Source organism: Aythya fuligula, chromosome 18 (genome assembly GCF_009819795.1).
Source record: "Aythya fuligula isolate bAytFul2 chromosome 18, bAytFul2.pri, whole genome shotgun sequence".
NCBI lineage: Eukaryota > Metazoa > Chordata > Aves > Anseriformes > Anatidae > Aythya > Aythya fuligula.
Genome location: NC_045576.1, coordinates 5,955,376 through 5,981,576, shown reverse-complemented (window position 1 = coordinate 5,981,576; position 26,201 = coordinate 5,955,376). Strand labels below are relative to the sequence as shown.

The 26,201-nt window shown below is 37.9% G+C and overlaps 2 protein-coding genes across 5 annotated transcripts in view; one reads left to right on the top strand and one right to left on the bottom strand.

The window, feature by feature from the left end:
* Positions 1-20,054, top strand: part of B3GNTL1 (UDP-GlcNAc:betaGal beta-1,3-N-acetylglucosaminyltransferase like 1) — a 123,807-nt gene extending 103,753 nt beyond the window's left edge. For 2 of the 3 annotated variants that reach the window (XM_032199680.1, XM_032199682.1), the window contains 4 exons: positions 167-302; positions 10,176-10,244; positions 12,549-12,623; positions 18,077-18,268. In XM_032199680.1, the coding sequence (XP_032055571.1) occupies positions 167-302; positions 10,176-10,244; positions 12,549-12,623; positions 18,077-18,157 (361 nt within the window). In that variant the 3' untranslated portion in view covers positions 18,158-18,268. Of the gene's footprint in view, positions 1-166; positions 303-10,175; positions 10,245-12,548; positions 12,624-18,076; positions 18,269-19,991 lie in introns of those variants that run through there. The other variant, XM_032199681.1, reaches the window with a different exon arrangement.
* The window catches only part of TBCD (tubulin folding cofactor D), a 125,622-nt gene continuing 118,900 nt past the window's right edge, over positions 19,480-26,201 (bottom strand). For both annotated transcript variants that reach the window (XM_032199678.1, XM_032199677.1), the window contains 4 exons: positions 25,628-25,715; positions 24,587-24,696; positions 21,484-21,568; positions 19,480-20,129 (listed from right to left, as the gene is read on the bottom strand). In XM_032199678.1, coding sequence (XP_032055569.1) covers positions 20,115-20,129; positions 21,484-21,568; positions 24,587-24,696; positions 25,628-25,715 — 298 coding nt within the window. In that variant the 3' untranslated portion in view covers positions 19,480-20,114. The remainder of the gene's footprint in view (positions 20,130-21,483; positions 21,569-24,586; positions 24,697-25,627; positions 25,716-26,201) is intronic.

The following is a 26,201-nucleotide window of genomic DNA, read 5'->3' as shown; positions in this document are numbered from 1 at the left end:
GACAACAGTTAGAAGTTTCCCTGGGAAAGTGCTAGTATAATGTTTTTGGTATTATTTTTGTGTCATGTGAATCGTTTTGGTCAAGTTTGTGTGTGTGTGAGTATGTATGTGTGTATACGGGAAGAGTTTTAAAGAGTCTAACCCAACCCTTTTTCTAATTCTTTAGGGAAACCATCTGGAATCACCGAGTCAGGTTTCTTGAAGACAGAGTCCTGAGCTCCTGGACATCTTTCACCATTTGGAATGCTGGCAAGCAAGGCAAGAAGCTCTACAGAAGCTTGTCACCAGCTAATCGGAAAAAGGTAAGGGTAGGTAAAATCTGTACAAAATTGTTTTCTTCTCCGTCATGTGCCTCCTTGCTTCTTCCAACAAAATGTATTGACATTGTCATAAAATATTACAAATCCAAAGTACTAGATGATGATAAATATAAATCAGAAAAAAACAAAACAAAAACCAAAACATACACAATACTCTCAACAGATTTATTCTTTTAAAATGCTGTACGACATTATCCAGAGTGGATGGTGTCTGTGTAGTGCTGTGTAAGCGCTCTTGTTCCTGCTTGCTGGTGACTAAGTGCAGTAATAGCTTAGACACTCTATAGCACTGCTTATGGCTGCTCTTGTGTAATTAACTGTTGCAGTAGCCAAGTACCCCAGGTGAATTGAGTAACTATTTATTTGGATGGTATAATACTAGACTACTTTGTCTAAGATTATTCATACATGTATTATACTGGCCCGGTTCCTGAGTGGATACGGCATAGGTCTCTGTCAGATGCTGAGCAATCTGGTTTGTATTATGATGAGCATTAGAACTTAACTCACTTTTGAAAAGCTTGATTGTTTAAAAATAGGGGTGGGGTGTGGGGGGAACAGGCGAGTAGACTGTTGTACATGAGTAATCCAGTTTACAATCAATTGAAAATGTGGAGGTCACTTAGAGTTGGTGATGGGGGATCTTTCTCAGGAGAGGTTTGTCTGAGAGTTTATACCTTAATTTTTATAGCTATTTCTTTTGTGCAATAGCTTTTTTGTTAGATAAAGGCATTAGGGCTAATGTCAAATGGCTGTTTCTTATAAAGAGCCACAGAACATTCATTTTATTACCAAATGTGTTTTCCTTTCTTAAAAATATGGATGGGAAGACAGAATGACAAATATATATATATAAAAACTTGATTTATATGCTTGCAGACAGACCACACACATGTAAAAAGAAAATAGAGGAAATTTGTATACCCATAGTTGAAATTACTGAATAAAAATGGGAAACACTTGCACAGGAAACATGCAACACAGTAATTGAACGTGAATTTCCAGCTTGATATTCCAGTGCCATCCTTTTTTCATTGCCATCATGTGGGAGTGGGTGAACTGTACTTAAGTTCTTTTCAGTACCTAAAGGGGGCTTTTAAAAATATGGAGAGTGACTCTTTGCTCAGTCAGATAATGACAGGATGAGGGGGAATGGTTTTAAACTAGGAGAAGGGAGGTTTAGATGAGAGGTTAGGAGGGTGGTGAGACACTGGAGCAGGTTGCCCAGAGAAGCTGTGGATGCCCCATTCCTGGAGGTGCTCAGAACCAGGTTAGATGAGGCCCTGAACTAGTGGGTGGCATCCCTGCCCATGGCAGGGGGTTGGAACTGGGTGATCTTTAAGGTCCCTTCCAATCCGAGCTGTTTTATGATGAACTGTAGGAAGTAAGATGAAATGGTATGTGTCTCCAATCAGTTACTTTATTCAAACAGAACAGAACTGTCCATAAAATGTTTTGAGTTATCTCGGTCATGCAGTGCAGTGTGTACATGACAGGGGGTGGTGGTGGTGTGTTTATCAAAACATTCTATTTTGCTATTAGCTTGCAGAGCACTTTGTGAACTCTTCTGATTTACTAACAACCGTTGCACTTTTCTATTAAATTATAATAATTGGGAAATAAATTCTATGGGAGGAGATGGTAGCCTATCTGCTAATGCTGCGCAAGTAGTGATTTATGAGATGTTAAAGAGAAAACAGACTAGATTGTTTTTGTAGCAGTGTCTCACTGTCTTACGTATTGTTTTTTTGTGCCAAGCCAAAACAGAGATTGACATTAAGATAGAACAACTCTCTAGCTTTGGGTTACTTTTGCCACCTACTTTAGTAGATGACTCATTTAGGACCTCACATCCTGTTCAGCAAACACAACAATAATTTGAAGATAGAGAGATGATTAAAAGGGCAAGAGAAAAATGATTGTGTTTTTTTGGTGCTGTTTAACTCCTGAAGAACCAAACTTACCTCTCCTTTAGTGAGGAACAACCTTAATTCCCCAGTTTGCAAGAACTGACGGTGTGGTTCTAATTAAATGAATTTGACATTCTTTCCAGCTGACCTTTAGATAACGTTTGCTTTGGCAATGTTGCAGGCCATGATACTATTTTGCTTCTGTCAAGGTTATAATTACACATACTCCAGAATGCTTTAGTTTGATATTGTAATATTGCATTGAACATTAACTCATTAATTACTGGATATTACACCAGACGCGTTTAGCAAGCTTACGTGCCAGTTGCAGTTACACATGCCAAATATGACTCATTTTGTCAATGTACTGCAAAAAACTGCCGCTTAAATGTAGTCATGGCCTGACCCTTGTATAGAGTAATTAAACTCTATGCAGTAAGTCTGGCATGTTTTCTGAAGTATTCAAAGGCTTTCTTGACAATCAACAAAGATAAATAGCTTCAGAAAGTGACTCAAATCATCCTCAAGGAGATTAGGGTTCTGTCCTTTGGATAGCTAACTTCTGATGGAATGAGTGTTGTCTGTAGTGATGAAAACACTTTTAATTTGTTTTATGTTGTTGTTCAGGCTCCTTACAATATCGCCATTGTAACTTCCTAACTTCTATGAAAGCAAGATCCCAAGCCTACACACCTCAGACAGAAGTAAAGCTTAAATGATACCCTGAGGTTTCATAGTAAGTCACTGGCAGAAGACTGTATAAAGACATTCCAATATCTCACTTCTTCAAATGCTAATCAAAGAATTATGCTGCTGCAGTTTCAGGAGATAAATTCATAAATTTGCAGCAGGTAATTCATTCATAGAAGTTTTTATTTTAAATTAATATCAGTAGAAAGAGGTTAGTTAAACTCCATGTTATGCTTTTTCTCAAAAATCCTTCAGGTGTTTTGGGACTAATCCTCAACTCTTGCCAAGTTTAAAATCCTGTATGAGTAAAGCTGGTAAATAGTTGTTGCTTCATCCTTTCCAGCCCTAAAAAAAACAATGACATACTTGCCCTGTCACAACCTTTAAAGATTTAAATCTTAAAAGATTTAAAAACAAGATTTAATCTTTCAGATACTCTGTTAATTATGAGAATGAAAGAGTTCCAAAACCTAGCCAGCAGGTGGAGGGAGGTGATTTTCCCCCTCTACTCCACCCTTCTGAGACCTCATCTGGAGCCCTGCATTCAGCTCTGGGTCCCCCAGCACAAGGACAGGGACCTGCTGGAGCAGGGCCAGAGGAAGGCCATGAGGATGCTCAGAGGGCTGGAACACCTCTCCTGTGAAGAAAAGCTGAGAAAGCTGGGGTTAAAGGTTCTAGGGAGACCTTATAGTAGCCTTCTAGTACCTAAAGGGGGCTACAAGGAGGCTGGGGAAGGCCTCTTTGTCAGGGAGTGTAGTGACATGACAAGGTGTCCTATTTCATTTCAGTTGGTTTTATACTTTAAGCCAGTTTAGACTCTTGAAAATTTCACTTTTGCTCTGTTTCACTGTTACTACATCCTTTTACTGAGATTCAGGATCTCATTAGAAGATCACAAGACTGATTTCACTGGGAATGTAGGATTTTTTCCTAAATTGTCAGTAAGTACCTATGTAAAGTGTGGGACACATATTCCTAAAAAAATAAAACAAAGAGAGCATACATTTCTAGTATTTTTACATTCCCGTAAACAAAGCAATTATATTTCTTATTCTGACTGGGTTTTTGTGGGCTGTTTGAAAAATATGAACATGTTGCATGCTGGACAACATTGTTTCTAAGAAAACAAAATTTTGGTAATTCTGGGAAGCAGCAGTCTTTGTTTGTTCATACTCACTAACAAATTATTACTTCAGTCTGTTTGGAAAACAGTCTGAATTTGAATTATGACTATGTCAGAAAAGAAAAGGACACCTAAGTTGTATTCTGTCTCTTCCTTTAGACATCTGTATGGTGAATAGTAAAATAGTGCTTTGTCTCCGAAGAGTTCAGGCTAATATCCAGCACTCAGTATTTTTGCTAAACACTAAAACAGGGAAAAAAAATTACTCAACTACTAGCGGTTTTTTTATGAATTAATTACCAGGATCTCAGTATTCTTAGGGAAATTCTGTTTCCTGGCTGTCCCCTTCTTGATTCACACAGTTGACAGTGGTTCAGTATTAGCATTTCTGCAAGACTGAAGTCGAACAGACCTTTTTTTGTTTAAAACACATCCGTCTTGTCTATAATTTGCAGCTGAAGATGGAAACCAAATGTTTTTGGGATGCTACATATGCCTGAAGGGTTTCTGAGCTGTCTTGTCTGCTCTTTTATTCTCCATCAAACTTTAGCTAAAAGGAGAACTTCAGCATTAACATTTTGTGTCATTTCCGATAGCTGAAAATAGTGCTCAAGTAGCTAACAGAAAAGGAGGGGAAAAGGGCAAAATAAGCATCAGCTAATTAGTGGCATGGAAACAGTACTAGTACACATCCAGCCCATGAAGTTTCTCTATGACAACCCCATGTGCCAGTGGCAAACTTGAAAGCTTCAAGAAAGTGTTTTGTTCGCCCTTTTTCCTAGCTCATTAACCATTTAAAACCATCTGTATTGTTGCATGTTAGTTTCTCTTTACCTTTTTCTAGTTTATCCAGAGCAACACCACTAAGCCACGTACTTGATGCTAACCCACAAAACACTAAATGTTTAAGTTGGGTAACATTTTGACTGAAGAATATGAATGGCAGTATGAGGGACGGAAGTGGGAACATACAAAAGCAAAGAAACAAATCAAGGGAAGAATATCACACTCACCTTTACTGTGGAGCAAAAAATAGATTGACAGTGTAAAAGCCAGTTTAGAGAGCTCTCAGAAGAAAAGGGGAGAAATGAAATTTAAAAGTCTCAGTTTAGTCTAGATATAAGGCACCCTAAAATGCAGCCTTGATTGTCATTTTGGACTACAGAGAATTCCTCATGCTGAAATATGGCAGGGAAATCTTTCTGCTGCTTCCATGCTTGAAGGTGCATTTTTTGGACTTCCTCTTTTGTCAGTGTGGATTGTGAGGCATGCATACGTAAAAACCTGATGCTATTACTAAGTTATCTGTCCCAGAGAAATTAGAGACTTGCAAGTAGTTCCCACGCAACTGTCTAAAGGCAGTTGTATGTTGTCTATAGTAAGGGAAATTTTGTACATACTTGGAGGCTAATTTTGCATGTTGGAGTCCGGCATGAATATTCTCTTCAGTAACTTTGGTAGGTACATGTGTAAAGACAGAAGATAACACTATTTTTGATGGTGTAGTGTTTTTAAATTGATTCATGAAATGCATGCTTGTAATTTAAAGAGATACACAGCTTCGGTGCATATCAGCCCCCTGATACTAAAAATCACTCAGTGTCTGAGAGCTGCTTGCTAGCTTTGTGGTTCCCCTTGTGGCATACTGAAGATGTTCCAGGCTCTGCGTGTCCCTTGTTCTGTTTGTCATTAGTTGTATCTATTTAAACTTACATTATAATGCTTTCCAGTACTTTGTTTTGACATGAATGGCCAAAATTGATTTAACTGTTGCAGAAATGTATATTAATGCACTTCCGAGGCTTTACACAAGTATGAATGAAAGAATTATAAATAGTAGAATTGGGAGGGTCATTAGAAGTTTAAAATGCAAGAAAGACTGAGTGAGCAGTAGGAGACATGAAGAGAGTGCAGTAGGGAAGATCTGCTCAGATAAGATTTGCTAGAGAGCTTTCAGACTGTCTTCTTTATAGATAAATTTTATGAGACAATCTGATGCAGTCAGGAAGGAGAAGATACTATGTGCAAATGACCATGTATCAAGAGAGTTGTCCAGTGTTTCTAACATGGTCTACTAAGATGCTCACTCTCCCTTGTAAAACTTGCCTCTCGTACCCTGCCACCTACAGCTGTGACACGTCTGCAGAATTTGCTGTGATTAGGTTTCCTTGCTCTCTGTAAATGATCAGTATAGACTTAAAGGCGTATCACAGGTAAAAAATAAGATGTGGGAGTAAAATCCTATGAAGATCATTTATCATAAGAGGACGTTATTAGGCTGATTAAAATCTTTCAGTTTTTCCATTAAAAAAATCTGAATGCAATGGGAATTTTAAGGAAACATTCCTTCAGTAGACGACAGGGCAGTAAACAAACCAAGTGTGAAACAATTAAATCTTGTATGATAGTAACACAGCTCAAACAGCTAGCTAATTACAGTCACACTCTAAGCCCACTCTTAGAATCATAGAATCATAGAATATCCTGAGTTGGAAGGGACCCTTAAGGATCATCAAGACTTGTTAGGTTGTACATTTGGAGTAGGATTAATGTCCTGCCCACTAATCTCCCTTTACCATGGGGAGGTCTGATAGTCCAAGCCTGTGTGTCCCTGCACACAGCTGCTGTGTTTATTAAAAAGAACCAGCCAGAGACGGGCTTTTATCTTCCTCAACTGTGTCTTCCCGTGGCAGGGATTTGAGTAAATATCTTATCTTTTGGGCCATATAAACTTTCTCTTATGAGGGAGAAAACTATTTCTCCTTTTCCCTTACTCCATCGTTAATGTACGTTGAGATCCATATTTATAAAAATTACTTACAGTAATTATGTAGCTTGTGTATAACATAGATAGCACTGTCTTCCAGTTTTCAGCTGAGAAATACTAGGCTTTTTTGTTGTTGTTTTGGAATTGTACAGATTGTCATTAAAGTGATGTTTAAAGCAAAAGTATGTAAACATGAGTATTTCCTTAAAACTGAAGTGTGATCTGAGGATTCGGCAAGCTTCAGTGGTGTCACATTGTCAGCTGCATTGCAAAAGAGCTGTTTTGCTAGGAGGAGGAAAAAGAAAACAGCTTGAGACTGCTTTATAGCTTTCTAATTCATAGTTTCCTCCCTACAAGACAGTAGCTCATGTATGGATAGATGGTCTTCATAAAAGATGCAAGATAGGAGCCCAGTAATGCTAGAAAATAAATAGGCAACTCTGGGCTAAGCCTAATAATTCAACGTAAATAGCTCGTATAAGCCTGATGCCTTGAGTTTTCCTTATTGGATAAACAACCATGTGCAAGTCCTGTATTTATCTCCAGACATAGATTTTCCTTAATTGGAAAATAAATAGTGTGTGGCAGAAAAAAAGTCGTCTTGCATTTTGGCCACCCACATGGTGTAGTCTGGCAGAAAAATTGCCCATTCAAGTCTGACCTGTTTTTATAGTACTGTAGATATCAGATTTAAGCTGGCTGGTTCCATTGAAAATTATATGCGGAGATATCTTAGCAGTAACTCCAAAAAAGGTTTGAGTCAGCCCTGTCTTCCAAGAGATGTTTGTCACAGACTTACCTGTCTGAGCCTTTTTTCCACTCGGTTGCTGTCAGCAGGAGTTTCGTATGGTGGATTGTGTGGGGCTGGGTGCTTGGCATGCCAAGACAGAGTGCGTAATTTTCTACACATGTAGACTGATGGCACAGCATGAGATTAATACTGCAATTAATATCTGGTTTTGGTTCTCTAGCACCATTCATGCTAAGAAGAAATCTGCCTACCAGTGAAGGTTTCATGTTAAATGTATAGTAACATCCTGAAGGTGTGGAGCGCAATACTTTCCAGCACAGATCTTACAGCTGAATTCTGTTGCTAACATTAAAGTGTAGGTAGCATTTCACTTTACCTTCTATCAAAAGTTGTTTTCCTTTTTTAAATGACCTATAGGTGTGTAAGCAGCTGAAAATACAGGCTCAGTTATTGGAAGATTATCATCAGACAGTATTTATACCCTGAACTTTGCTCAGTTGTCACTGAAAGCACATCCTTTTAGAACTGCTAAGTTTTGTTCAGAATTATTTTGTTCAGACAGCTTCTAGGACAGTAAGACATTACTGGCGGACCTGAGTTTGGCAGAGTACTAGAGGATTGTCAAGGTGGTTAACGGACTGAGAGGTGTAACTAACAAACCAGCTAAGTAACCCTCTTTATACCAGGTTTTCCGCCTGCTGGCCTTCATATACCTAAGTATCTCTATACATGTAGATGTGTGTATATTTGTATATATAAAAAAGACATGAAGAGGAAATCTTGGAATGTAGTTTATTATGCTCAGTTCTTGCTCATCTACAGTCCATACCATCTGATGTTTCAACTACAATAAACTGTAATGGTGGTCAGGGAAAACAGAATGAGGAATGTGAAGTGTATTAATTGATCCAAGCACAGGGGGAAAAAAAGAAATAAGAAAGATCTCAGTTCTTTGTCTTTGTGCATGAAGGAGTTGTTTGTGATTATTACTGCCTAACCCAGCCTGCATCAGTCAGAGACCTTGTACAATGTCTCTGAACTTCTGGTCCTTCCCTGAATTCCCTTTCGTTTCTTCAGTTACTCATATAGCCCCAAAGTGAAAATTTAATATTTCCTTAATGTTCCTTTCTTTATTTCTTGTGGTGCCTGTTTTCAAGCAGTGTACTTTCCAAGTATGAATGTCTACCTCTAAGGGAGTATTCCCTGGTAGTTCCAGGGACTGTTCTTGCCCACTCTCTGCTCCTTAGCTCTGTTTTCCACACTGAAGACACGTGGAACCCAGTTTTGTTCCTATTCAGCTTTGCCACTGGGCTGTACAGATGGTTCTCTCTGTTGGGAGTGAAATACCAATGAGGAATGCAAAAGTTCAGCATTGTGACACTAATGCTCTTGTGTCAGTGCTCCCCTCTGCTCAAACAGAACGAAGTCACTTTAGGTAAACAAAAATTATCGTAATCAAAGGAGGAAAATAGGAGAGAGATGTATGTAGATACTGAAAGCAAGCCAGCCTTTTGCAGCTTTCTCTAATTTAATAAATTAATAAACAGCTGTTGGGCTTTTCAAATTTTCTCAATGTTAAGTGTTGTTAATCAATTTTTAATGCAGCAATTAAAAAGATAGGAAAACTGCACTCCAGCTATCACCAGAACAATTGATTTCTGCAAGACCTTAAATACCTTAACTGTTCTGCTTCAGTGTAAAAGTTCTGCATAGACAATAGAAATAAATCCAGTGTTAGCCAGAGGAAAACTTAACTACATTTATTTTAAAAAGCCTCCCGAAATGTTACTGACAACTTAATGGTTCAAAAATGAGGACACTGTATTTTGGATTGCAGGCATTTACTATGCTTGCGTATTTATGAGGAACAAAAATTAAAAAAATCTGAAATATTTGGCAACTAAGGCTATAAATAATGCTTCCATAGCTACAGTAAGAATAACCAAAACACAGCAGCAACTATATTAATTATTTAAGCAAGAAATTTGCCAAAATTTTCAGTTGAAAAAACTCCCAAACCATGCTCACGATTAAGGATGTTGACAGTGATCTAAGTGTATCTGTGTGAAGTACCCATTCGCATTTAGAGAATTCTGCTGTTCCAGGGGTAAAGTAGGAATTCCCAGACTTGGTGTGTTATGGCCTAGAATGGAGGCTGGTATCACCAGAGGATCCGTAGCAGCACTGCCGTGCGGGAGGCATCCCATGGAGGTTACGTGCTGGGACTGGGCAGAAAGAGGAATGTTTGTTCCTCGTGTGTTCCTCCACGTGAGTGAGGAGACCAGTCTCTGTTTGTTTGTATTTACTCAGCATGTCACTGAGGATGAAGTTAATGATCTCATAGATATTTTCTCTTGCACAGTAACTTATGCCACCTGTTTTCATGTTCACAAAACCATAATGTGCTCATAGCCAACTGCAGACGCTGCGTATCTCATTAAGGAATACATGGAAAGGACTTAATATATTTTTAAGCTCCACTGGAGGACCATGGTGCGTTGCTCTGTTCGTGGTGTTCATTCACATGCCCTTAGCAATACATGGATGTGCTACAGGCGAAATAAATGCTGGCAGCAAAGAATGGTATGAAAGTGTTCTGCTTCTCTTTTGCCAGGTAACTGCATTTTGTGATGTTGACGAAAAGAAAATAACAAGAGGATTCTATACTTTTGAAGAATCTGAGGTTAGTTACAAGTACTTTTGCATTAATTACTGTGATCTGAAATCATTCTCAAAAATGTGATGAAAGAATATCACAAATTTTAAATATTGTAATAACTCATTTTGGTAAGGGGGCTCTGACTAGGAATTAGAGGTGAGGAGGCTTTGTCTGCCTAGGAGACTAGATAGTTGGGGATTCATACTGGAGTGTGAGCTGTGGAACCAGAGCCCCTGCCTGTGTTCGTCACAGGAATAATACCACCGCCTCATCTGGCAGGGGGACAGAAGAACTCTCACTGAGTACTGTTGTTTCAGATAAGATATTAAACCAGCATGAAGTGTGATTATTTGGGAATATGTTTTATACAGATGCCTCTAGACCCCACAGGAAAGAACAAGTAGGCATGGGTTAGAGGAGTTACTGAAGCAAACTTCTTATCCTATTGAAGACAAAAAAAATAGAAGGAAGGAATACAATTTCACAGATCTCCATGTTCTACTGTTAACAAATTATGTTAATAAAAAGCATTATGGCAAGTCTCTTCAAAACAGGTCAGCTTCCAGGTCTAAGCAGACAGGCAGGTGTACATCACGTTAACTGAAGTCAGCTCAGAAGAACACGTGTATATTACTGCAGCAGTAGTTAGTGAGTCAGTATTCCCGGTCAAAATTCTCAACTCGATTGCTTTCATGCAGCTGAAAGCACTCATTAGCTTCCCAGTATAGAATTTGACTTTACCTCTAACCTCTGAAAAGGTTCTGATGATGGGGTAAAGCACGGCCTTCTCTGACAGTTTGTCTTTTAGGTGGGAGTGGAACTTGACTCATGATGGACTAAAGTCTAATGACTAAAATAAAGTTTCAGTGGTTAATTGTAACCTATCTGTATATTGTAGTCGTACTGTACCTGAATAAGACATGAACTGATAGGCTCCTTCGTAGCCTAAAATTGTAGAAGTTTTTTATTCCGCGGAGAAGAATGATATTTAGATAGCAATAAAAAAAACATATAGAAGAAAAAAAAAAAGTTGTCTTGTTGCAGTATTAATTTCGTGGTAGCAATTAGCTCCAAGATCTGGAGTAAAGTTTCATCCAGATTCAGTCCCTAGAAAAGTCGGTGAAAAGACGGTTCTGTTTCACTGGGCATTGGGTCAGGTCCTGGGAGCGTGGTCTTCCGAGAGTGCAATTTGACGTTGTAGCTTGGCCAGTCTGACTGCAGGGGTGGTCTGACTTTGCTCGCTGGCCTCAGCCACACTCTCCCACTGCTTTGTTTATACTGGGTCTAGCAATTTTGTGGATAAAGGATAAGTTGATTCAGTTAGCTGATCTGGCAGAAAAGAAACCCTGAAATAAGAAGTTTTCCAGCAAGTTATCTTGTGAATCAAATTACCCTGAGGTTGCATGATCCTTGTATCTGATGGGAGTAGGCCTGTTGGAAGGGCAGGGGGAAAGGAGGGGCATCTCCTCAGATGCAGCTTCTGATTAGACTAGAGTAATTGTAAAGTCAAATTCTATACTGGGAAGCTAATGAGTGCTTTCAGCTGCATGAAAGCAATCGAGTTGAGAATTTTGACCGGGAATACTGACTCACTAACTACTGCTGCAGTAATACTGTCAGCATAATTGTTACAGATCCTGCGCTCATGTCTTCCCAACACATAGCCATCTGCCCTGATCAGTCATAAAGGAGATTGTACTGCAACCTGTTGTGAATCCTTAGAAAATTCTACAGCTTGGATCCATGGGGAAGACCTACTTAGGCATAAGCCATTTAACAGCTCCCACTGAAAGAAAAAGATCTTGCTTTTGTGTCAGCTTTTTGCCTTGTGCCTCTTCTGATGCTTCTCTGATGGCACTGTAAGCTCAGTAAGCTGATTCAGCTCATTAAAGGGGCAGAACATTAACCATCCAAAAATAATATCTATATGTATGTATATGTAAATGTGTATGTATATACATTTCAATGTGGTAAGCTATTTTAAGAGCATAACTTGCAATCAGATCAAAGAGGGAACTGTTTGGGGAAAGGGCTAAAAGATAGATAACCTGTAAGAGAGGAGTGAGATCTTCTTTGAACAGCACAAAGCTCTTAATATAGATCTGGTATAGTGTACAGCTTCCTTTGGAGAAAAAGCAGTTGTATTGAAAGGTTGTAGTAAGAAAGTAATGGGTATTGAAATGAGTAGGAAAATAATGTGACAAGATGGACTATAAAGTGAGGTCTCAGAATCAGCTTTTAGTGCTTAGTAGCTCCTAAAACTAAGCTACCAAGTAACCATGTATGCTTCTGTAACCATGTATAAGCTTCTGGCTGTTCTTCTTGCAGGAGAGACCAAAACCAAAAATTCCAATATGTCACTTCAGGGACGCATCTCCACCTTTCATTATCTGTGTGAAGCTGGTAAGTAGCCTGAGCTGTATGTACAAAATCAGTAATTGCTCCTTATGAAAATTAATTTCTATTTACTGGAACTGTCTTTTCCCAGCTTTTACTAATTGAATGTTCCTTCTATGAAACTGATTGTGCAGAGTATTTCAGGAGGTTAAAGCAGTGGTATTAAGAGAAGTAGTGTTAAGAATAATTAAGGTTAAAGCTTCTGTAGAGGAACTTGGGTCTGTTTTACCTTCTTGCCCAGCAACATTATATGCACAAATGAAGATGTACAGTCGGCCACCTGGCCTCATTTATTCCTAAAATACTGTAGCCTGATGTATGGCATAGGCTTTGTTTTTCAAATCAGACCTTGAAAGCCATTTTCTTTGGCACTGCCAATTCTGAAGCCTCTTCCATGCTTGACTGTGCTAACCTTCTGATTTCAAATGGTTTAATTGGCTTAATAACATAACTAGAAGATGATAACTGGCAGCAATTTTGCTGTTATATTTAAAATACCACAGCACAGTGTTATAACACAGAAGATATAAAGCAAAACAGCAAATACACTGTAGTTGTAAACATCAGTTAAAAGGTCTTTAAAAGTAACTAAAACTTGTAGTTGTGTATAAAGGCAGATACATATACTCTTAAAACTGTACTAGATCTGTTCAAAGATAGATTAGCCGACTCATCTTGTCCAGTTCCTTTTTAACTGAGCCCTCCCAACTTTACGATCAGCTCTGAGATCGTAACTTGCAGTTGTAAAGCCAGACTGAAGGTACCTTAGGGCATTATCATGTGCTGTTGGTTGATAAACTGTTGGATAAGCTAGTAATATTACAACTAATTTAATTTTTCATACTACATATAATGGTGGGTGGAAGTCCCTAGACAGAACATCTGTGCAACCTGTTATAAAGCACATTTAATTTGTGAAGTCCTTACAATGAGACCATTATACAACATCTTGCCTGAAAACTGTAGTCCATGACTCAGTTGTGATTTCAGTGTATTTTCTGCTTTTTGCCACTGAACATTTCCTACTTGCTGATCAATGAACACTGTAAACCACAGTATCTTTTAAGTAAATTTTATTGGAAATAGAATTTGACCTGCTTGAAATATTTTCTGAAATTATTTCTAAAACCTGCCTTTGAAGCAGCTCCCTTTTAGCTCACATTTAATAAGGCCAATAGCCATTTGTATGGGGGCAGCTCTAGAAACTGCAGGCAGGTTATGTCCTCACTTCTCGCTTTGTGATTGAATTACGCAGTCAGCTGCCACTGAAGTTGGTGCTATAAAAACTGATGGCAAAAATACCCTAGTGCAGAGGTAGATAAAGCTCAGTGTGCATGGATTTTGAGCATCATTGTACACTGGGAAACTAAGAGTGGCGAAGTGGACAATAATGAGAATAAATTTGCATAATAACATAGCGGAAATCCACTACAGAGCTTACCTTTCTACAGATTTTAAACATAGTTGTTAATAGTATGACCTCAAAGTACACACCTATGTCATTATACCATATTTTTTGAATGTTATGACAACAGAGAATCAGGTTATTAGAAGGACAAAGACTTTATTAATAAAACAAAGAGCTGAAACCAAGTATTTCTTTGACTGTTATCACATGAGAAACCACAGATAACATAAGAAAAAAAAAAAAATAAAAAAAAAACAACATAGAAATCTGTACCAAAGTGTAAAACCCAGTAAAGAGAGAAAAGGACTTAGAGGGTCTAATGAAGCAAGCAGCACTGTTCTGAGCTCCCCCCCTCCAGAACAAAGTTTGCTGAACCCTCCTTATCGCTACCATTGGGCTGTGCAGTTGATCTTGAGGAAGAGTTCTGGCAACCTCTTTCAGCCACTATCATACTTGCTGTATTTTATTACTATTATGAGTCTTTGTGGAGGCAGGCAGAATCCCCGAAACTCTATTCTTAGTTCTTGCAAGGTTGTACCTGGATTGAAATTGCCACATTTTTCAGTTCTAGTTTTGTCATGGAAAGTAGTCTTCTACCAAAACAAAACATGCTGATAAATGTCTGTGGTTTAAAATATTCAGATATCCTGTCTGCAGCAGCTTTCAAACTTCTAGGTCTGACCACTAAAGGAAATGGTTTCTAAACGGGCTGAGAAGCACAGAGTATTGAACTTTCATTCATCTGTGTTGCTATTGTGCAGGCCAAGTATAAAGCCGCGGGTTAGTCCTTGCTGTGTTTATAGACTGAACTTGCCTTACTTTCTGTGCAGCCCGCTTCTGAAGGAACAGCTAAAACCAAAACTTCCAGTTCTTTTCTTTAATCACCAGTCCTACACTTCCCCTTCCAGCATGCTTTTTTCTAAGTGGGAGCACAGAAGAAAGTAGGAAAGGGGATACGTACATAAATATTAAGACCGCATAATATTAAAAATGTTTTATACTTGTCATAGCTGTTTCTGCCTCTCTGGTGCTAGTCACAGATTTATCAAATGGAACTGTGCAAAAAAAAAATGTTGCTGAGTTAAAAGTCCCAAGATGATGCAAAAGATATTACCACAATTTGAAATGTAAAATTCCTCTGCAAAAAGGCTGCTGTCCTTGTGTGTACCACGTGGGGAAAAACAATTCATGTGTTTGCGAGGTTACAGATCGTCTACATTTTCTGTCTACATTTTCAAACTATCTAGGGCAAGTTTACCCAGCTCTGTTTCAGGTCATGCAGCAAGCATACAAAAAAAAACAGTGAAAATGACATTTCTTGTGCAGACAGATGCCAATGCAACACAGCTGGAGGCTCCCCTTGGAACTGGTTCAATGTTGCGTGGAATGGTTGGACATTTCTGTAATGCAGAACTGGCTGCACAGCCTCTTAGGCAATTTCTTAAACAGAAGTCATTAACAAGTTCCTAAACATTGCAGACTTCTGAAGTTATTATTTACCATTATAAAGTTGTCAACATCCTTCTGAGGAAGAAATTGTTCCCGGGCCTTATTGTATTTTGTTTTGCCATTCACATTTTTAGTTTTGGTACAGACAAAACCTGCCTGTTTATAAGCAGTGCTAAGAGGGTAATTTTGAAGATTAGATATGTTTATTAATTAAGTGGGTTGTTTGCAAGAGATGACTCTGGCCATGTGCTTGAAGCAGTGTTTGCTTATTTATTTTTTCTGACAGTCCTTTGCTAGCCCTGGCATTATTTCGTTGCCACATGAAATCATTTTTGAAAAAGCAGTCGTTCTGTTTTTGCTCAGTTTAAAAAAAAAAAAAAAAAAAAAAAGCTTTTAAAATGGCTTCACAAAGGCTGTAAGCTGGAAGTCTGTGCTCTCTGTGTGTGTGTTTTGAAGTTTTTGCTCAGGAGCATAAAATTGTGGCTTTGGTTCGTCAGAATTGTGTAGCAGCCTGCAGTACCACTTCATCTAAGGGTTTGCACTGTGTATTTTCTCTTGCTTTGAGGTAAAAGCAAAATGCTTAGAAATCACTTATTGTACCCTGTTTTGGCATGAATTCCAAGTGCTTGAAATGAAAGGGATTTTCTAGTATTCTGTCTCAGTAATTAAACTAGTTGGATTGTGGAAAGTTTTCAGTAAATTCACTGTTAGACCAGTTATTGTAAAACGCTGCCTTGTTCTGTCAACTCAGTCTTGCGCTCTGGGAATGGAAGATTTGTTTTTATCACATCTGGGCTCATTTTTATTTTTTAACCCTTCTTTAGAGCAGGTTGATTGTTCAGCAAGCCAATCAGAACTGTTCCATACCCTGTGTCCTAACTTGGGTAATCTCGGGTTTATGAAATCATTACTGGAGACTAAAGGTCATGATCAATGCCTGCATTTCTAACTAGAATTCCCTGTTGACACGAGTGGTCAGTTTTGCACATGGACCAATGGCAGTTTGAGATTTGAAATTAATTGCAAAACTAGGACCCAGTCCTTCAGAGAACTTAAATACTGTCAAGTATTCTTAATTTTCAAGAAGTAAAAAAATACTCAACAGCTTTCCCACTCAGGGCCTTATCAATCAGCTAAGAGACATGTTATCTAGGTGAGGCCCTTGCTTAAAAAGTCTACTGCTATGGGCCCTTTGCTGCTCTTTGACAATTCATTAGCTATTACCGTTGTTCTTTTAATTGTTGCTAAACATCAGAGCTCAAGTAATTTTATGACTGTAGTGGTTTTTGGTGATGTTCTGGATCAGATAATGTTGTCTTCGTATATTTTTGCCTTACCAGTGCAAAAAGAAGATTGTGGCAGGTAGATGAGAATGGTGTAGCAGAGAGGGGAGGTAATCTCTGCTCTTGAGGCATAGCATGCTGATTGAGCAAGAGATTTGAAATATACTCATGCAGCGTTTCCTTTCATGTATAAATTCAAGCAGGAGAAACAAGCAGTTTGGAGGGGACAGGTCAGCGTGTTTTGTAGTTGGACTGACTGTTGATTGAGATAGCCTTGTTCCTTGAATGGAAGGTTTCCAAGAAACAAACACCCAGCTACTACGTGAGTATGTTTACAAGCAGTTCAGCTGATGGGGCCAAGCTGGGAAGCTGGATAAGCAAGATGTCCTCTATATACATTAGAACCCTTAGTTTCTGATCTCAGGTTTATAAAAGATCCCTGAGCAATTTCTTTTGAATCCAGTTATTCCAGAATGCCAAAGTCCAGCATTCCAGCTCCTTTAATTCCAGTTTGGGTTGGATTCTGTTTTCATAACTTCCTGTCCTGAACACACGCAGTACTGGTGTGCCTTGTTACAACTTCAATATGGCAGCTCTGAAGCAAACAAAAGAGTACTGAAGTAAACTTGTTTACCTACACCTAATAGTTAATTCATTTTTTGTGACATTCCTGGAGTAGAATTAAGGAGGAGGCCAGTAGAGGCGGCCAGTATAGAAATACTCAGAAACATTGACATCGACACGTTTTTGTAATGACATCACAGTTGTGTTAGGGTCTGTTTCACTGACTTCAAAAATGACTCATGGAGCAAACCTATCAGGCTCCTGCTCAGCTAGTGCAACAGCAGCTTAAAAGGAAACACCTTTACCTACACAAAATATTTCAGTAGCTTGATGAAAGGTTCGTTTCATCAGACAGGCTAATCATTGTTCAAAATCTACAAAATCACTGTTTTGGCAACCTCATTCCCTTGGTCCATTCTCTGCAAATTGGAAAACAAAATGCTCCAGAGTTGCAGATGTTTATCTCCAGTGCTCCCTCAGTGTAGTAGTTTCCTGTGTTCTTGACTGCACTGGAATGAGTTGTTTAACATCCCCCTACACACACCCAAAGATACTAATGTGAAGACTAATTTCTCACTGTAAACTTAATTTTTGAATGGAAACATCTCTAAGCCTTGTTTTATTTATGTTTAGCTCTGCAAATTGGACTTTCTGTCTGTGGTCTAAAAAAAAAAAACAAAAACAAAAAAACAAATTACCCAAAGCTGTTACAACCTGAAATAAATTTGTCTGGTTGATTTTTTTCCCCCCTGTAGGATTTAACAGGAGGAGCATTTGAAACAAACTTGAATATGCTGAACTTGAAAGAAGGGGTGGATTATTATCATTTTAACTAAAAACCAAGGTAAGGCAGTGACATTGAAGCTCTGTGTGTTATTCTGTATGTATCTGTGTGTGTAGGAAGCCCCAGGTGTTCAGAGGTTTAGATCTTTTTGGTAATTTGTGCCTCATTAATTTAATCCTTGCTCTGAGTAACTTCCTTTTAAGGGCCCTCCTAGTTACGCCATTAATAATGGTATTTACTCATTTTACTATTGCACAATTGTCTACCAAACTCAGTTTGATTGTTAAATTGTTTTTCTAATTCAAGTAATCATCAAATACAGGCCATAAGCCTACAAGAGGACTGTTACCATAGGGAAGGCTTAAAAATGCACCAAGCAAAGCCTATAACGAACGGCCATGTAAAGAGAGGTTTCTGTCAAACACTGTTTGGGGCCCTCAACTGTTCCCTGCTATTGGCTTATTCCCTGCTACAGAAAGCAACAGCTGGTGCATGGCAAAGTAAAGCTCTGCCTACTGCTGGTACTGATATTAAAGCCTCTGGTTCGGGACTGTGAAAAGTAGCACATGTATCATCATTTGGTAGCCAGATGATTATATGTGGAGATGCTCAAAATTTTCACTGGACCATCTTAGTTTTTCTGTTTTTGTTTTGAATAAGCTGGCTTTGCCAATGTAACATGTTTTCCTTGCAACAGGGAGCTAAAAGCATAACTTTGCAAGAGCAAAATGAAAATTTCTAGTACTTTCTGTAAGGAAATTAATGACCCTGCCTAACACCATAGGCTAAGGGATCGAGAGTACTTCGGCAGTACTGCCTGCAAGTGGCCCCTTCAGTGCATACAGCCACCGAGTATGTGTTTGTTTAATAGTTCATCAGAGAACAACACCCATCTGCCCTGAATTTCATCTGCCAGTGCAGGTTGCATGTATACTCAAAAAGTGTTGAATAATGTAATTTTTCATGTATAATTATCTTCTTCAAAGATAAAAAATCTTAGCGACACAGTGATACACTTACATAGACTATTGCTGCTGTTTGTAGCAGGTACTTCACAGAGAAAGTGGTTTGGTTTTAGCTCTTCCTCTTGAATTTTAACTTACAAATGTTCGTAGATGTGTATATGTATAAATTTCTATTCTACTTAAAGGGCTGAGATAGCAGGATTAACTAAAACCACAAAAACCAAGATATAATTACAATATCATGTTACCTGTGCATTTGCCCTACAATCACAGTAGTCTTAAAGATAAATGTTACAGCCATTTCATTTTGTAGTCAATAAGGAATATTCTGAATTCCTAGCAGTTCCCTGAAGTACTGATTCACCTCTGTATTCTTCAAGGAAAAAAATCAAGTTTCAGTCCCTAGAGCTACTTTACTACATTTGCTTTATTTAGTTATAGGAAGAGCTATTAGACGATGCTTTGACATTAGCTGAAGCAAAACCTGGATTTTTTGTTTGACTTTGGTGTAAAAATGCCATATTTATCTACAGCTATAATGAAAATTTCCTGAAAGTAAAATATCAATAAGCATGGCCATTCTTATCTTGAGAAAAAAATATTAAGAGAGGAGTGCAGCCAAGTCAGGTTTAATACTTGATGTGTGTACAGCAAGCACAGGTTGAATGGCTCCATTCAGAACTGTAGGAGTGTAAATCATTGACAGCAAAAAAAAACAAACAACAAAACAACAAAAAACAAACCAACACTAAAACCCAACAGGTCAATTGCGACAGAAGTATGAAGACAAACTGCCATCTTGTGGCTACAGATAATGAATTTAAAAACGGAGAACATAATAATGAATCTTTGTTGCCTTCCTATGGCATATCTGCACAATGCTGTAAGACATAATCTCTGCCTCTTATTTTTGTTAAACAGTGTACTTCGCAGCTCATGCTAAGAATCCAGTTTGTCAAGATGCCGCAGCACAAACTCTTTCAGTCCTAAGGGCACCTGAACCAAGAGCTTCAGTTTGCAAAGCAACAGTCAGTGCCTGCAACTTTATTGTGCTGAACTCTACAAGAGAAAGAAAAAAGAGGTCATTTGGAGTAGCATGTATTTTACCAGCACAATATGTAATTAAGTAAATTAAATGGAGAAGAAAATGTAGAAATGTAAAGTTAAATTTTTTACAATCCTTTTTTATCACCTTACGTTTTTAATCATCCATCAGTAAGTATTATTTGTACATTTTTTTAAAGGAGTAACTGTTGATTTCAGCTGAAATTAAATTAATTCACCTTTTCTTAATGTTGTGCTTGGGTTTCTTTATTGCTGTTTCTCTGTTCTCAGGATACGTGAGCTCTTAAAGAAGAGCAGTGTTATGTACACTTGGTTGGGCACCAACTGGCTGCTAGCAGGGGCATTGGAGAGCTATGAGAAGTCCTTCAAGTTCAGCAAATATCGCTCTGAGTGAACTCCAACAGTTCACAGGACAGGTTATGTGCAATACTGTGAGACTGTACATATTCTTCAAGGACTGAGGCTTTGTTGCAGGTAAATGAGCATTTGCTTGCTAGATTGAATATGTGCTGCTAAAGGAACTCTGAAATCTGCTCTAAGAATGCTATTTATATTCTGCCTGCAGTTCTTCTTATAAGGAAATTCCTTCTCTCTATTGCTGGAGTAATTTCATAAAGGAGAAAGTAGTTTGCCCTGTTGAATTTCATTACCTACAACTGAAATATTTCCTGCTGTTATCCATAATTAAGTGTTTAAGAGAGGAACATGGCAAGACCTAACTACTTTCCTTCAGTGTTATCTTGCTAACTGAGCCTCCACATCTTTGAACTTCTCCCAGAATGGAACATCTCCCAGACTCCTATCAAAGCAGAACATTCTGTACTTCTTGAAGTACTGAGCAGATGGGCACTTCCAAACCATCTGCATGGAAATGAAAAAGGATCTACACAGACCTATCATCTTTCTTGCTATGAACGTGTTAACTCCAGAACATATTCTCCCTCTTATGCAGTGTTAGAATTGTGAGACTTGCACATTTCATGTTATAATTCTGCTGTTTAAATTGACTGGGAAGCTTTTATCCTTTTTTCTTTCTCCAGAAAGGGCGGACAAACAGTTTTTGAAACATCTGTGCTGTATTATTTCATTCTTCAATTTTGTCTGAGTAAGATGTCACACTACAAGTCTGGAATGCTTTCAAGAAATGGAACTGGAGTGGCTTAAGAGAACAGTCTTCACCAATTCCATATATTCTGTAGTTACCTGTGAGGACATTGCTAGGTGTGCATTTTATACATTCATGAACCTCTGAAGAACTACATCTGTTGCACGGAAGATACACACTGTATTAGCAGAACAACTGATCATTATAAAGAAAAAAGCTCAGGAGCACATTTCCATACTTTACCTTGGATACTAGCTGTGGTTTGGGCACTTTCATGAGATCACAGAGGAGGTTGCGTTTCTCTCTTACTACTGTTAGTTCAGCTTCCCTGCATGAGGAAATACCTTCCAGTTAATTCAAAAACAAAAGCATGAAGTTGGCTGCATACATACAACTGCTTAAGCTACCTGTTCACTATTATATCACTACGCAGGTGTCTATTCTTTCAAGTACATTTCAAACTAGAAGTTCATGTTGTGTTCTTATTTTAAGAATAATGTAGCCTTTTCATGGCATTTGAAGCCTGATATACCATAAATACACAACAAGTCTTCACGAACTGACAGTTACTAGTAAAATGAGTAAGACTATTATATTTAAAAAAAAAAAAATTAAAAAAATTTCATAGAAACTTCTTGATTAGAAGTTCACAAATTTGTTCTCTAAATTTATAGCTTCTTTTTTGATTTAGAAAATATCACATCAAGAATTTAACTAAATGTCACTAGATTTGGAAAACATTCTGCTATCTAGGAAAGCTTTCTCTTGAAGTAGAAAGAATCAGACCAAATGCTAGTGAGTATTTTAAAAAGTTACTGAAATAACGTGGTGCTTACAAGACAACTGTTGTTTTTCTTAAACAACTGTTGTTTTTCCTAAACAGCCAGTTACAAAAAGCTCCAAAATGATGAAAATCCAAACACACGTCTCTTCCATGTTGCAAGCACTAACTGAAATGCTGTGATCCTGCTAATATTGCTCACTAATTCAGTAGATATGTTTTTCTTAAGTAGTGAGTGTACGTGAGCTATTAAAAATTAACTCTTAGCACAGAAACTGATTCCAAAACTATGGAAAAAAAGCACAAAGTACAAATAAATTAAAAATAACCTTGAATATACATGTATTTCCGTTTGGACACCTGGGACAATTTAGTCTTAGAATCATCTAGGTTGGAAAAGATCTTCAAGATTGTCAAGTCCAACCATCAATCTGACCTACCACGTCCCATCACTAAATCATGTCATTTGTCACATTTAATTTTGGAAACCTTCCTATAGCTAAACAAAAATTATTATTTAATTTCTTTCAACTTTGAATTACAGAATCCTATGAAAAACTCTTCGTAGTTCCAACAAAAAGAATGTTTCAAATATGTGTATTCCAGAAATGACCGCCTTCCTCAAATATCTAATGCTCATTAGGCTTCCTGATGTTAATGCTTATTTTAATTCTGAAATTACCCTGATTGCTTTAGCACTGAGAGCACTTGAAAATAATAAGCAGCTCTCTATGACACTCAGGAATGACTTCAAATACCTTATTTTGTAAACAGTTCAAATCTAGTATGACAAAACAAGATTTAAGTAAACTGGCTCTTCACCTTTACTCTCAGTGCAACAGATATGTTGCAACTGGGAAATTAGAGCAAGCCCTGAGCTAAAAGGGAACAAAACAAGCAAGGGAATAAAACAGGCAGCCAGTCACACCTTAAAAATTACAAGGTGAAAAATATTTATTTTTCTCTGAAATGGCTTATAGGAAGTAAATTTCCTTGTTTTCATGAGTAACTCATATACGAGTAGAACCCTCCTACTCTGTAGCAATTTTGTCTGTTCCACTTCTAATTTTGGTATTGTAAACATCCCTTTGTGACAGGAGCAACCTAATCCTTCTCAATTATTTCTGTTATTTTTTTTTTCTGTAGCAAAGAAACTTTTAACTTCTGAGCAAGCCTGCTCTTAGTTCAGATTCCACAAGCAAGCACTGAATCACACTGGACAGAACACTAACCATCAATACACACTGAAGTAAGCAGAGTAGTGGATAACCAGTTCTTTCAAATCAGACTGTTTTTCTAATTTTGTCCTGAAAAATTCAGAAAAATGTGAAGTAGCCACCCCTTACAATGACAAACCTTAATTTTGTTTCTCAAGTATAAAGTTATTAAAGCTCAAGCACTGAAATAAACTGGAAATTAAATACTAGTTAAATGATGTAAACATGCAGTCTGAAAATATGTAAACCACAACATTACAGTAGACTTATTCTTTGAAGACATCTCAGTTAATTTCCATGAAATGTCAATGAAGGAAAAAGCCACTTAATGCAACAATTAGTAGGATATATATTTTTGATATCTGGCTGTTCTTAAAAACACTTTCTCATGTATTAACTTTGACTACTGTTTGAGACTGGGTGTTGGGAAATGGACCCATGACCCAGTCATCTGTAATAAGGAAAAACGTTTTAAAAATATTTAAAAGGGAAGCTAAACTAATTATCTTAAAGCTCTGTATTTCCTCAAATGTCCAGGGCATGCAGTCTTACATAAACACTTCCAGTGACTGCAGAAAACAAGCAAACAAAAAAGCCCAAAGTAGGCCTCCTCCTGTCACCTTATGGATTTATTCATTTAGCTTCTTTGAAGTAAGAAGTCTGCTAAAAACAAAACAAAACTCAGTGTCAGCACTCCAAAGGTGCTGGCAGAATGAGCTCCTCCTGACAGTAAAAGATAACCTTGCTGCTTTGTTGAATTCTGCTCAGGAAGAATGGGACTCTTTTTCCTTGCCCTTGTAAGAAGCTAATATTAATGGTAACAGCAGGTAAATAAATAAATAAATAACATTATATAAAAAAGTAAATGTCTAAACTGCTTCCAATTATAATTTGCAGGACTACAACGATAGTAGTATTTTGAGCAATTAACATTTCATGGGAGATTTGATCTGTTTTTCTCCGGCTTGCACAGATCCTTCCCAAAATCCTGCCTGTGCTCATAAATGCCAAGAAACTGTGCGATTGAAGTCTGCCTGTTTACACAGCTCAGTTTCTGTGTTCCATGGAGAATGTCCAAGATCTCCTCCCTTTCTATGTTGGTAGAAAAATACAGATATTTTACTTTAGTGTTGGTATTATACATAGCACTTCTAGTGGGACAATATAATAGACCTTTAGAGGTCTCTTTTCACCAATGGCCTAAAAGCTATAACTAGCTAAAATGAAGGTATTGCTCCATTGCAGCTTCCTTGCCACCAGCCTTCAAAGACATGGATGTCTTGTTTCAACTTCAGTGGGACAAAAATTATTTCAGCTCTTACTATTATCTAAGAACAAATTCACTTACCAGTTGGTATCGCTGAGTATGGTCATAACCTCGTCCATAATGGCAGGATCCACTACATCGCTGTAGGTTATCAACATTTCATAAACCTGACTGGCTGTTGTTTTCCGTATCTACGTGGAAGAGGCAGGGGAAAAGCTTTAGTAAGTGTCTAGAGTCCTGTACAGAAGAGCCCAGTGGGCATTTCCATTCATATTTGTGCTGGCTGATGGAGAAGGAATGAGGGTCAGAGAAGAACCTTTTGAAAAATATTTCCTTTTCAGATTTGTCCCTCAGAAGGAATAAATGCAAGTGTGCAAGAGTCCTTAACGCTTTCCTCATGGGAAGGTCTGCCAACATTCCCAGATAAAACTCCTGAACACCAAAGCCACAGAAAGCTGCTTAACGTAGTTGGCTGCCATAGCAGCCGTCAATCTGGGCTACCAGGTCTTCTGCAGTGAACACAGACCCCCTCTCAAAAACTTCATCAAGTCAAAAATAAAATATTTCCAAGGCCTAAGATTGCTATCCCACATAAGATCTTTTCTTACACATACTCAGAAGTAGTAACTCATTTTTATGCCATTTCAATTACTCACATGAAAAAGGTAAATTTCTGATAAATTTTCCTGACAAAAAGGGCAAAACTAGTTCTTGAACCAGAACCACAACTGTGTTGCTACTGTCGGAAATGTTGCAAAACCAACAGTAATTTATCTGATCAGAGCCCTCAGGACCTAATGGTGAGCACAACTTCACAGTGCTGGGCTTTGCATAAAAGAAATAAACAAGGTAGGTATCTAAATTGCTTCTAATATAAAAGTAGGGATGGAAGGTGAAAAAACACTATGCAGAATGCCAGCCAGGCATTCTGCCAGCATCCAGTAGCCTGTTTAAGGTGGCAGCATTGCAGAGAGCAAACCCTTGAGAAATAAAACCTATTATATACATTAATATCTCTTTCAGGTGCATTAAAGCAGCATTGCTAAGTTTTTGTTGTTGTTGTTTAACTTCTAATTATTTCAAATAGGATAGTTGATAATATACAATATCTTCAATACTTACTACAGGAAACGGATGGCAAAGGAGGAGAAACAATTGAAACAGAACTTTCTCTCTCATGTCTCCTTCAAATTGAATCAGGCCACAAAACCTAGAAAACATACAAAAATATAGACAAAAAAAATCTTGAGTGATATCTCTTGATATTATCACTGCAGAAGTACATTTTGTGGATCAGAGTGAAGATGTGTATTAGAAAAAATGATGGGGAGAGAGGAGGAAGCTTTGCTGCTCCTGAGAAATCTCAGCTGATATTCTGTGTTGTGGGAAAGCAAACACTAAGGGTAAGTGTACTGAAATTCTTAAGGGTTACCGAGATGCCACACACTTACGCCAAATACAAATATGGTTTTAAAGCTATTGACAACAGCACCAAAGTCTGTGCACTAAAAAAAAACACATCTTGGATCAAGCTCTCCCATAGAAAACAAAAGCTGAAGGTAGGATCTTGTATGATGCAGGTAAGAGTGAAATAAAAATAGAAGGCATGGGTTACTTTTCATTTTAGGCTTTCCTGCACTCTTAAAATAGTGCCAAAAAAAAATAATTAAATCAATAAAGTCATTACTTGAAACAG